Consider the following 13,443-nt stretch of genomic DNA (forward strand, 5'->3'; position numbering starts at 1 on the left):
TGTACTCGGTCTGTGTGTCCCATGACGCAGCGTGTACTCGGTCTGTGCATCCCGTGGCCCGGCGTGTACTCGGTCTGCACATGCTCAGTAGTGAGGTCACCTCTAATTACGTCATCTGGAGCCACTGTGCCCAGGATCCTAAGAGCTGCCCACCGTCTATACTATAAAACTATCAGAATCACTGCGCAGAGGCGGATTTCAGGCCCACAGTCCACCTGCTCGCCTGCTTCGTGCCCAGCAATAAGCTCTCTCTCTCTTTGAAATCCTGGGGTCTCAAGAATGGGTCATTTGAGCACTCTGGACACCAAACCCACCGCTTTGGGTCAGTAGCAAAAGCTTTTCATAAAATGCTGTGACACTAACGAGGCATCCATAAGGCATTTTCAATAATACCTAAACAATGCAAAATAAATTTAAGATAAATGATACAATTCTGCTTATCTTAAATTCTTCATGCATTATATCACTCTTTTTCTTTTGACTGAAGCAACTGAAATTACCTTTCTTCTAGTATATTATCTTTCTTTTAATATCTTATTTTTATGATTCCCAAATATTACAAGACTAAGATACATTCTAAATTAAATTAGATTCTCTTATTAGGATTTCAAAAGTAGATCAAATTGAGGGAAGTTACTGGGAAAAAAAACTTCATGTCACTAAAAAACATTTTCTTGCATCACAGAAATATTTTACGTACGATATTGTACATATTTGAGGTCCAATAATAGAATGATCGATACAATTTACTTCAGAGAAAAATGAACACGGGTTCATCCGAAACCTAGTTACATGGTTCACTGCTCTGGGCAGGTTGCGTCCTATAGCTTTAGGACTGTGACCCTCTGCACCCCTGCACTGTGGGGGCCCTCATAACTGATCCCCTCCCCTGAGGCACAGGCAAGCCCCCCAACGGGTCGTTCCCTAAGCCCCTCCCGGGCGCTCATCTCCCCTCCTTTTCTTCCCACGGCCGGCTGCCTCCCCCACGCATGGCCGAAGCTGCAGCAGCCCACGGGGAGAGGAGAGCAGGAAGCGCCCATCTTATCTGTCGGTGCAGCCGTCATTTGTCCGGCGTCTGTCCAAGGCCTGGTAGCATGCTGCCCAGAACACCTCAGTAATATCGGCCAAGAAATGTCAGTTCTCAAAAGCACCAAATCACAAGTACCGCATGCTACTAAGACCTCACAGCTGTTTCCTCCTGGATGGTGTTACTATTTTCCACCTTGTCAGATCCACCCTGGCCTGAGCTTCACTCTGAGGCTTAATAATTGGAGGGAAAATCACTTAGGATTCAGTTACTGATTTTTAAAATCATTTAGGATTCGGTTACTGATTTTTAATTAAGTGGATGTGGACTCAGATCATAATTGCTTACTTGTGGGTTTATACTTCCAGTATTTCTTTAGACGAAATCTTTTCTTTCTCTAAAGAAATGGCTTTTGAGGGGAAGAAGGTTACAGGGGCCTGTGCTCTGGGGTGCAGGCATGCCATTCGAGGGTGCTGGGAAGCCCGGCTGCTGGCTTCACCTGACAGCTGGCGACGTGCAGGCTGGGGTGTCTGGGTGGTGGAAAACGGGGGTCACAGGAAGGTGCTGGGTTTGTAGCACTAGGAAAGGTTAGCCTTGTACCAGGGTTAACATGTCTTTTACCAATGAAGAAAGCAACTTGAACACATGAAGATAGGAATACATATTATTCCCTATTATGGCGCGCCATTCATTTCAGGTCACAGAATTCTCCTTTGTTCTCTTGTTTTGGCCTGTTGTTCTCAAAATGCAGCTCTAGGAAGTGCAATAGCACTGTTTGGTTAGGTACTGTCTTTTGTTAACATTCACCCTGGTATTTCCCCCAAAGACATGTATTTACACCTCTGTTCTGCACATCACACTCACACTGCTGAAAAACTGAACCAGGGGAAATAGAGTGAAGAGAGCCATTCCCTCTACCACACAAACACCCATTCTCTCATATAATAGTACATTCATTTCAATTATTTGAATATTTTGTCAAGATTATCTAATGATAGCTTAGTTCTCCATTTTCTTTATTCTATGTATTTTATGAATTAAACAATGTGTTCTAATACACTTTCATACCTCAAGCTCCTTGTGAATGTATTAGTCGACTGTTAGCACAATAATGTCATCTAACGAAACACCCACAGTTCAGTGGCTTATAATTAAAATATGTATTTGCATCACCATGGCTGGCCTGTCTCTGTTGGTGCCCCCAGGTTGGCCAAGCTTGGTCCCAGCGCCCAGGCTGCACTCGGATCCACCTCACATATATCCATTTTTTCTTTGGACCCACATATAACTGGGACATGATCTTTTGGTGGATCACAGGAGCACAACAGACCATGCAGAAGCACACAAGCACATTGAAGGCCTCCCCCTTCTTCATGAGCCTGCATCCCAATGTCTAAAGCAAGGCATGGCCAAGCCTAGTATCAATGAGAGAAAAAATATGCTCTGTGCACAGCTGAGAGGGGGCTAAAAAGAGAGGGACCGAAAGATTTCAACAATCTAATCCACCTCTCAGTCTTGGGCAACACATGCCAATGATTTAGGGACTCTTGTTCCGGGGTTCCTGGAAGGAGGGTGTGTCTGCCATTTCCACCATCATCACCACCATCACCATTGTCATTGCCATTATCACCATCACCATCATCATCATTGCCATCTCCACCATCACCACCATCACCATCACCACCATGACTATCATCACCATCAGCACATGACCACCATGACCATGACCATCATCATCATCATCACCATCATCATCATCATCACCATGACCACCATGACCGTCACCATCATCACCATCATCATCATCACCATCACCATCATCATCATTGCCATCTCCACCATCACCACCATCACCATCACCACCATGACTGTCATCACCATCAGCACATGACCACCATGACCATCATCATCATCATCATCACCATCATCATCATCATCACCATGACCACCATGACCGTCACCATCATCACCATCATCATCATCACCATCACCACATGACCACCAGGACCATCACCATCATCACCATTGCCATCATCATCATCACCATCACCATCATCATCAACATCACCATCACCACATGACCACCAGGACCATCACCATCATCACCATCATCATCATCATCATCACCATCACCATCATCATCAACATCACCATCACCACATGACCACCAGGACCATCACTATCACCATCACCATCATCATCAACATCACCATCACCACCATGACCACCAGGACCATCACTATTACCATCATCATCATCACCATCATCATCATCATCACCATCACCACCATGACCATCACCATCATCACCATCACCATCATCATCAACATCACCATCACCACCATGACCACCAGGACCATCACCATCATCACCATCATCATCATCATCACCATCACCATTATCATCAACATCACCATCACCACATGACCACCAGGACCATCACTATCACCATCATCATCATCATCATCACCATCATCATCATCATCAACATCACCATCACCACATGACCACCAGGACCATCACCATCATCACCATCGCCATCAACATCACCATGACCACCATGACCCATGACCATCGCCACCATCATCATCACCATCACCACCATGACCGTGACCACTACCATCATCACCATCATCACCATCATCACCATCACCACTATCACCATCATATGACTTGTTGATCTAACGGCACTCACTGTACCCAAATACAGTTGTCATCCTGCCCATAAGTTACTAGCAACCTTAATAAGTAGTGATAAAATAAGCAGCTTAAATCTTTTAAAAGAACATTTCATTTTAAAGCTGATGTCTTACTAGAATAATGCCCAATAACACCATCTTCCCGTGTGTAGTCCCTTACCTCTTCATCATGTCTTGCTACATCAAGCCCAGACTTTGTTTTCTCCTAACTGATCTCCTTTCCATAGTCCCATTCCCCCCACATGTCAGACGCTGCTACCGGGTGAGTTTTAGTTCAAGCGTGGTTAGGAAGTACAATCTGGCCCCAGCACTCCTCTGGTCAAGACCCTTTCAAGTGGACCCCACCAACCCTGGGGTAGGGGTGGAGGCCAGCTCTGTCCCCTGTTTCCCAATCTTAAGTACCAGTTTTCTCCTTCTCATTTACCCACAATTTGCATTCACCTTTGGCTATCAGGTTCTTTCAGCCTGAACTGTCCCCACCTTTGCAGGGTCTTGTCCCATTTATCCCTCAAGCTCACATACCCAGTGTCCCTCCTCCCTGGAGCTTCCGGAGCTTCATGGCCTGAAGGAATCTTCCCCCTTCCTGAAAGTTTCACATGCCCTTTCTGTTACCTGGCAAAGATGGTGGATTCTCTTGCCCAATGCACTCAAATAACCAATTCCTGAGACCCGGGGTTTCAAAGACAGAAAAAGTTTATTACCAGGCACATAGCAGGAGAACAGATGGCCTAGTGGCCCAAAATCTGTTTCGCTGAGTTTAGGGGGTTCAAAGGCTTTATGGATTTTTAGCAAGGGGAGATGAGGTCATTATAGTTTCAAATAGCAAGCTCTAAGCAGAAAAGGAGACCGAGTTTTCACTTCTACAGGAAAACATAGGCAGGAAGGAAAGGAAGCAGAGCTATCATTTCAATAATAAAGGTGTGAGCAAAAGAAGGGAGACTGGTTATCTTTTCAATAGCAGAGGAGCCAATACAATTTACAGATGTAAGGGCTGGAACGAGTTAATTCTTCAAAACGTTTGCCCTTCAAGAAAATGACCAGATAAACAGCCCTCACAGTCCCAAAGGCACAAATTTAGGGCTTTTACAATCATTTCAGATATCAGGGCTGCTGAGTTATAGTTTAGGGGTTTCACATATTCCCCTTTGTCTCCTCCAATATATCAGAAAGCAAAAAGGAATATCTACATAGTGATTCAGTAATTGAAATCATCCCTTAAATCCTAATTTCTCGGTTACGTGTCCTGCCTCTTTTGGCCCTTACCACTGCCTGTGGTGTGCCCTCGTTGTTTACCTATGCATGCCATTGCTGGTGGACCACCCAGTTCAGTGTTCCCCACTTCCACGCTGAGTCTCAACACAAAATGCAGTTCCTTCAGTCAATCAGTCAGTCAATCAATCCCCGAATGATTGTCCTTCCTGCCGTGGGTGTTGGTCAGTCAGTCCAGACTGGAAGAGAGCAGTACTCTGGGCGCTGTCCTGGTACCCTAGCAGTGTCAGGGTCCAGGCTCCGGGGAGCGCTCACCTCGGGAGGTGCCCAGCCAGGTGGACACCACCTTTCCTGACCGAGGAGCAGCAGGTGGACCAGCCTGGCCCCTGCCCTGTGCCTCTGCGCCGAAACCGCCACACAGGCCCCGCCTGCGGGGAGCGCTGCCTGCCTGCGTGCACACAGACCCTTCCTAACAGAACTGGAGGGAGTGGGACCAGGGGCAGGTGTGGGGTGGCCCAGCATGTCGCAGCTGCCCGGGGCCTGTGTGGCAGAGAACGCCAACTGCATGGCCGCGGCCAGAGCTCCTGTGAAGCCTGCCCCTAATGGGGCCAGTCGGGTTGAACTCACCCTCTGCTTCTCTCCAGCTTGCCAGCAGCTCTCCCTCCTCCTGTGCCGTGCTCCACGGTGTGGGAGGTGGGCATGGGCCGCGGCCTGAGGGAGAGCAGGCCCTGTGCTCCCCCCACCCTTCGTGTTGTATTAGTAATAGAGCGTTTAACCATCCTAAGAGTTGTTTCTATTTCTCTGTCCTGCTTTTGCATTTTATTCAGAATTTCAAAGCTTTTGTTCAGAGTCGGTAGGCTGTTTTCTGCAATAAAGTTCTTTTTCAGCTTCCTTTTCTTTTTGGAAAAGCAAAAATCAAATCTAGAGCATGGGTTACTATGTATGGGTCATAATATGAAACATCCTTGCCTCTGTTGGAATATTCGAGAGCTGCTGGGAGCCAGTTTTCTTGGGGTGTTGGATAAATTCTTCATAAACTCAGTTTTCAGTCTGTGCTCATAAAAGATCACGAAAGGGCGGGCCGCGGTGGCTCAGCGGGCGAGAGTGCTTGCCTGCCGTGCCGGAGGACCCCGGTTCGATTCCCGGCCCCAGCCCATGTAAAAAACAAACAAACAAACAAAATATAATAAAACAAGAAAATGTTTAAAAATGTTTCCCTTTCTTCCTCCCTTCCTTCCTTCCATCCTTCCTTCCTTCTCTGTCTTTCCTTCCTTTAAAAAAAAAAAAAAAAAAAAAAAAGATCACGAAAATGTTCACATTTTCTACCAGTTCTATCAAAGTTCTTTATTTTGTGTAAAACCGTAATCTCCAAGGGTAGAAAAGGCTTCAGTCAGTCACATCGCTGCTCTCAAAATGCACCTAGATATGAATCCGGGTTTCTTACCCGCTTCTCCAGGCAACTGCGGGGCGGGTGGGGGCGGGGCAGACTAGGGGGCCGGTGAGTATAGCCCCCCAAGTCCCTCAGCTCAGCCAATGCCCCGCGCGCTGAAAGCCAAGCAGGGTTGTGACTCGAGTGCCGCGCGCGGGCAGCGTTGCGCGCGGACCTTGGTCTTACGTGCGGTACCTCTGCTCCCCGCAGGGCCCGAGCAGGGGTGCGGAGGGTTCCTGACCGGCCCCAGCGCCAGCTTCGTCTCTCCGGACTCGGACTCCGATGGCAGATACGACAAGAACCTGGACTGCGTGTGGGTCCTGGCGGCGCCTGCGAACTCGCGCATCCGCCTGGCCTTCTCGGCGTTCGCTCTGGAGGCGCAGGTGCCGGGGCAGGGATGCCGGTACGACTACGTGCAGGTGAGGCTGCGCGCCGGGTCGGTGGTGCTGGGCCTTCTCTGCCCAGCAGGCACCCCTGAGGTCCTTGCGCCGCCCCGCACCCAGGAAGCTTCCCCGCACCCGGGGACGCACCAGCATGTACCCCGAAGGCCCCACCCCGCGCATCCTGCCTGCTCGTACAATTCGCTGTGTTCAATGGATGTGCCAGGCCACACGGCAGCTGTCTCCTGTCCTCTCTCAGACGTATCCCGACATGGGTAGCTCCAGGGATTGGGGGCACCTTGTGTCCATCCCGGAGGGCCTTGTCAAGGCCAAGTGCAAAGAGGGGTGTGCAGGGCCCCTGGGGGACCCCAGAACCTCTGCAGCGCGGCAGTCACCCTCTCAGCAGTGTGCTAAGCTCACATCTTGGCACCTCGTGCCCTGTAGCTCTGGGTGCATCTCGGTCCTGGGCTCACACGACGGGGCATGGAGAGACTCTTCTCCCCAATTTGTGGTGACTTTTTTCTATTAGACTCTCGGATCCCCGGGCCTTATGAGTTCAGGTTTCACGCATTAAGCTGCCCCTCAGTAGTTATGCCTGGAACTGCCCTCCACCCTCGGGGGAAATGCCTAGTATGGGGCCCCTAGCCCCGGGCAGCTAAATCTGCTTGGAGGGTGAGGGGAGGCAGGTCCCCAGTGAGCAGGGCAGGGCGGTATGGAGTGCAGCAGAGGCCTGGGGCGTGGGCCTCGGGGGCGTGGGCCTCGGGGTCGGAGACAGTCATGGGGACACGTTGTGACGCGGGGCATCCGGTTCCCTGGGGTGGGCCTCGGGGCTCCGGCCCAGCCCCCTTGCCGGAAAGCTCACGTGAGTGGGCGCCATGGGCAGTGCACAGGTAGCCACATGCCCCTCCCTGCCTCATCGTTCTCCGTCCTTCCTGTTGGGAGAGGACTGGCTTGGTGGACGGGGCGGGCTGTGCGTCCTGCGAGGACACCCAGGCACGTCTCAGCACTGAGATGGGCAGTGTGAGCTCTGGCCCCTGGGGCTGCCCCGTGCAGTATGCCAAGGACGACCCGTGGGGCCCAGCGGACCAGAGGGACGCCGCTCTCGGAAGGGGTGGCCAAGTGGGGCTTTAAAACCTAACTAGAAGGCTCCTCCCATTTGTGACCCTAATGAAGCTCAGAGCCTTCCTGGGGTGCCGGGCTATCAGAAATGAGGGGGCCGGTGGGGTGCAAGCTGCCCAAGGCACTCCAGGGCCTTCAGCCAGCCACCCACCTGCCAGCTCTTCCTGTGGTCAGGGAGTGGTCAGGGAGGGCCCTCATGCAGCCCTTGCATGGAAAATGGCACCAGGAAGGAAGGGCCTGCCTAGCTTTCCCCACCCTACTCAGGCCCAAGACCCTTTTTCAATAATAGAAAATCATCTACGATATAACCTACCCATGCACATAATTTCAAACAAATTTTTTGATGTACTAAAATGCCATAAGAAAGAGAAATAAAAGCGTATAAATAATACATATTTCAGCATGTGAATTCTATGACATAACTACAGCAAGTTCCATGACAAAGTAGTCCCATCCCTCCACGTACGTGTGGAGTTGTGGGGAAGGGAAAGTGTGATTATGGCTGTGTTTGTAACTCACATGCTGATAGTTTATAATCCACACTATTAGCAGCGGGAATTTCCAAAATGGTGGGAGAAGTCAAAACAAGGAGTTCTGAGCAAAACAAAACAAAGCCTGCCTTCGACCAGCACAGTAACTGCACTGCTGAAGATTGGGTGGATATCAAAACTATACAAAAATATTTTATATGGAGTGGATTTAGGTTTTAAGATCAAATCATCATAAACATTTTAATACACGAATGTCTGGCAATTCAAAGATTCTGGAGTAGCTCTTTGTTTGCAGAGCTGTCCCATGATTGGCAGGTGGGTCTCTGCAACGTGGCCTCTAACCAAGAAATGCCAGTTCTAGCCCCCAATTTTTGTGATGACTCAAAAGCCACCCCACTTTGCCACACAGTCCTTAAGGAGTGGTCCCACTGCAGATGTCTGTCCTAATGCCTGCGCTTGACCTTCCTGTCTGGTCAGCCACAAGGAGGGGAAGGTGGGGGGCTGGCCTTCGGTGGGGGGAGGCTCTGCATCCATCTCGGGGTCCTCTGCTGCTTTACAAGGTAGGACCTAGTACTCATCCATTTGCTGCCCCATACATGTTCTCCTGAGAATGCACGCTAATCTGGACACTTTGCCAAATGCAAGAAAAGAGCTTTGAGAAAATTCAAAGCTGTAACACGAAACCCCAGCCCTGTGGGTTGAGTCTCACTGCTTTGTGGCTGTCCCTGGGAAACGGGGACCGGTATCAATTTTCCCAGAAGGTTCTGAAGTGTGTCAGGAGTGCCGCCCCAAACCTAAAGAATCTTTGTTGTCTTCCCCAAGTGACGCCGAGTACTTGAGAAAATGAGAGGAATGGTGCAGCTGCTCAAAATAATGCAGATTGATGCCCCAAACAATGCAGACATTGGCTTGCTGTCGACCTACCAGGGAAATGTCAAAAGAGAGCATCCAAAGGAAAACCAATCTCCAAAATCATTCATTTATGATGGAAAAGAATCACAGTCCAATATCCAAAGTCCATTGCTGTGAGCAGCAAAAGCTCATGGAAATTAAAATTTCCTTGCCTGGGTCTTGTACCCTCAGAGGGGAGGTGGGTGACATGGTGGGGGGATGGCTGTGCAGCTCCTTCACACCCTGGGGGTTCTAGGGCGTTCCACCATGAAGGGCTTTAGGGCTGGGAAGGGGCCGCGCTTCTGACAGCGACCCACCCCCCCGAGAGCGGCCCTGCCCTGGGCCAGGCCCGTGGGGGAAGGGAAGGGGCAGCCTCCCGCGGGAGCCCGACCCCTGTGCACACCAGGGGGCTGGAGGCAGGTCCCGGCCTGGCCCCACAGGCGCAACCTTCCTGGACACCCGCGGTGCGGTCAGCATGCCAGGCCGCCAGCTGCTCCCCGCACCGTCCCAGGCCCCTTCCATGCCAGGGGCCTCATGCAGGAGGCCCTCGCCCAGGGCTGCCGCAGGGCGGAGCCCGCAGGCCCCATGGCCCTTGTCCCGAAGGCCAGATGCGGCCGCCCCCTCTGCGCCTGGGGGCTCTGCTCGCTGGAGTCCGGGTTCGAGGGGCGGGGGGTGGGGGGTGGGGGGTGGATAGGGGGATGGGGGTGGGGGGGTGGGGGTGGGGGGTGGATAGGGGGATGGGGGTGGGGGGGTGGGGGTGGGGGGTGGGGGCCCTTCCTGGCCCCTCCGGCCGGACCGCCAGGATGCTGCACGGTCTCTTATTGCAGCACGCGTCAGTAGATAGATTGCACACGTACACAGACACACCCATGCAGACACTCACGGACATGCACCTCAGCACAGCACAGGCATGTTCACATGCACACACAGGACACGTACACGGTCCCACATGTGGAAATGTGCACATATTCACATTCACATTCACGTGTAAACACGTGGACGTGCACCTGAACACACACACAGGCATGCTCTCATGCACACACTGACACACACGAGCACACGGACACATACCCAAACTGACACATGCACAACAGACTCACACTTGAACACAATGCACAAGTATGCCCACACATGCATATATGCACACATGCATACACAAACACACATGTGCACACATGCATGCAGGCACGGACATACACATGCACACACTCTAATGTGCACATTAAGATGCCGACACGCGTACAAACACGTGTTCAAATATCCGTGTGGTCACACCTTTATCTGAAGTGTGGCCACCACCTTCTGCTTCCTTCCATGCGTGCAGGCAGCACACAGAATCAAAGTGTTAATGTGAGTATGACGACGACAGCAGGGATTGTAACAAAACATTAACTTGTTCACCAAGAGAAAAAAAACCTGACCTAAACCTTGGCAAATGTACTCTTCCGGAAGAGAAGAGGTCGGATTGCAGAACTTCCGAGTCTCTTAAATGTATGGCATTTGCATTTAAGGGGGGCAGACAGTACCATCTAGTGGTGAACTTACTTTTTATTCTCATTTGGAAATAGCTGTTTTTAGCCATTTCCATTTTATATGTTCCTAGCATTTTAAAAAAAATGTTTTTTTAATTAGAGAAGTTGTAGATTTAAAGAAAAATCGTACTGAAAATGCAGGGTTCCCATAGTCCCCTCCCATTATTAGCAGTTTGCTTTAAAGTATCACCTTTGTCGTAAATGTCCAACCATTGTGTCATAATTATACTATTAAATATAGCCCATAGTTTTCATTAGGCGTCACTGTGTTGAACAGTCCTATGATATTTAAATTTTTTTTATTTTACAGCATATATAAAATCCTAAAATTTTCCCTTAACCACTTTCAAATATATATTTATGCTGTTAATTACAGTCACAATGTTGTGTTCTCATCATCACAATCCATTACTAAAACTTTTCCATCACCCCAAACAGAAACCTGTACAATTTAAGCCTTAACTTCTCATTCCCTATCCCCGCCTGCCTCCTGGTGGCCCATATTCTAGTTTTTGACTATGTGTTTGCTTCTTCCAATTATTTACTATCTTTGAGATTGTATGATATTTGTCCTTTTGTGTCTGGCCTATTTCACGTAACTTGATATCTTCAAGTTCATGTGTGTATCAGAACTTCATTCCTTTTTATGGCTGAATAACTTCCCATTGTGTGCAAAGAGCACGTTCTATTTATCTGCTCATTGTTTGATGGACACTAGGGTTACTTCCATCTTGTGGCAATTGCAGAATAATGCCACAGTGAGCATGGGTGTGCAAATATCTTTTCAAGTCCCTGCTTTCAGTTCCTTTGAGTATAACCCTAGAAGTAGGATTGTCAGGTCATACGGCAATTCTATATGTAACCTTCTGAGGAAAAACCAAATTGTTTTCTATAGCAGCTGCACCATTTTACACTCCCACCAGCAATCAGTGAGCGTTCCTATTTCTCCACATCCTCCCCAACACTTGTTAATTTTCCATTTTTAAAAATAATAACCATTCTAGTGGATGTGAAATGGTATCTTACTGTGGTTTTGATTTCCATTTCCCTGATGGCTAATGATGTTGAACATCTTTTCATCTGATCTTTGGCTATTTGTATATCCTCTTTTTTTTATTTTTTATTTTTTTGGCATGGGCAGGCTCCAGGAATCAAACTTGGGGTCTCTGGCATGGCAGGTGAGAATTCTGTCACTGAGCCACCATTGTACCTCCCTGTATATGCTCTTTTGAGAAAGTTTTTTCCCTTTTCTTAAGTTGGGTTGTCTTTTTGTTGAGTTCTAGGATTACTGTATATATATATATCCTTTATATATATATACATATCCTTGTATATATATATCCTAATATATATTAGGAAGGTTTGTGTATTCAAAGCCTTGTTGGATATGTGTTTTCCAAGAATTTTCTCTCCTTCTATAGATTTTTCATTTTACTTTGATGCACAGAAGTTTTTATTTTGATGAAGTCCCATTTATCTATTTTTCTTTTGCTTCAGATGGTTTTGGTGTAAAGTCTGAGAAACCGGTAGCTGACATTAGGTCCTGAAGACGCTTCCGTATGCTCTTGTCTAGGAGTCTATGGTTTGTGTTCTTACATTTTGGTCTTCGATCTATTTTGAGTTGATTTTTGTGTATGATGAAGGGTAGGGTCCACCTTCATTCTTTTGATTATGGATATCGAGTTTTCCCAGAATCATTTTTTTTGAGGAGAATATTCTTTCCCCATTAAGTAGACTTGGCACCCTTGTCAAAAATCAATTGGCCACAGATATGGGGGGTTATTTCTGAACTCTCAGTTTGAGTCCATTGGTCTATATGTCTGTCCTTGTGCCGGTGCCTTACCATTTACTACAGCTCGTAATAAGGTTTAAGGTTAGAAAGTATGGGAGCTACAACCTCGCTCTTCTTTTTAAATATAATTGTGGATATTCAGGGCTCTTACCCTTCCATAGAAATTTGATGACTGGCTTTTCCATCATCAAAGAAATGGAATTTTGATTGGGATTGTGTTTAATCTATAAATTGCTCTGGGTAGAACTGGCGTCTTAATAGTTAGTCTTAGAACCCACGAACACAGAACACAGAACATCCTTCCATTTCTTAGGTCTTCTTTGATTACCTTCAACAATATTTTGTAGTTTTCTGTGTACAGGTCCTTTACGTCCTTTGTGAGATTTATTTCTAGATATTTGATCCTTTTAGTTGCTGTTGTAAATGAAAATTTTTGCTGGATTTCCTCTTTGGATTGTTCGTTACTAGTGTATAGGAACTCTGCTGACTTTCACATAGTGTCCTGTACCCACTGATTGACTCATTAGCTTTAGGAACTTTGTTGTGGATTTTTCAAGACTTTCTGTATTTAACACCATGTCATCTGCAAATAGAAAAAGTTTTACTTCTTCCTTTCCAATCTGGATGACTTTTATTTCTTTTACTTGCTTAATTGTCCTGCTAGAACTTCCAGTATAATGTTAATAGTGGTGACAGTGGACATCTTTGTCTTTTTATTGACGTTAAAGTTTTCAGGCTTTCACCATTGAGTGGGATATTAGCTGTGGGTTTTTTGTATATGCCCTTTATCATGTTGGGAAAGTTTCCTTGTGTTCCTAGTTTTCTAAGTGCTTTTATCAAGGACGGTGCTGGATTTTGTCAAATGCCGTTTCTG

General features: G+C 47.9%; 1 protein-coding gene across 1 annotated transcript in view; it reads left to right on the forward strand.

Moving 5' to 3' along the window:
* The window catches only part of LOC143682890 (cubilin-like), a 247,417-nt gene that overhangs the window by 218,790 nt on the left and 15,184 nt on the right, over positions 1-13,443 (forward strand). Inside the window, exon 59 of the mRNA XM_077159299.1 lies at positions 6,575-6,783. Within this exon, the coding sequence (XP_077015414.1) occupies positions 6,575-6,783 (209 nt within the window). The remainder of the gene's footprint in view (positions 1-6,574; positions 6,784-13,443) is intronic.

This window comes from Tamandua tetradactyla, chromosome 1, assembly GCF_023851605.1.
Source record: "Tamandua tetradactyla isolate mTamTet1 chromosome 1, mTamTet1.pri, whole genome shotgun sequence".
In the NCBI taxonomy this organism is placed as follows: domain Eukaryota; kingdom Metazoa; phylum Chordata; class Mammalia; order Pilosa; family Myrmecophagidae; genus Tamandua; species Tamandua tetradactyla.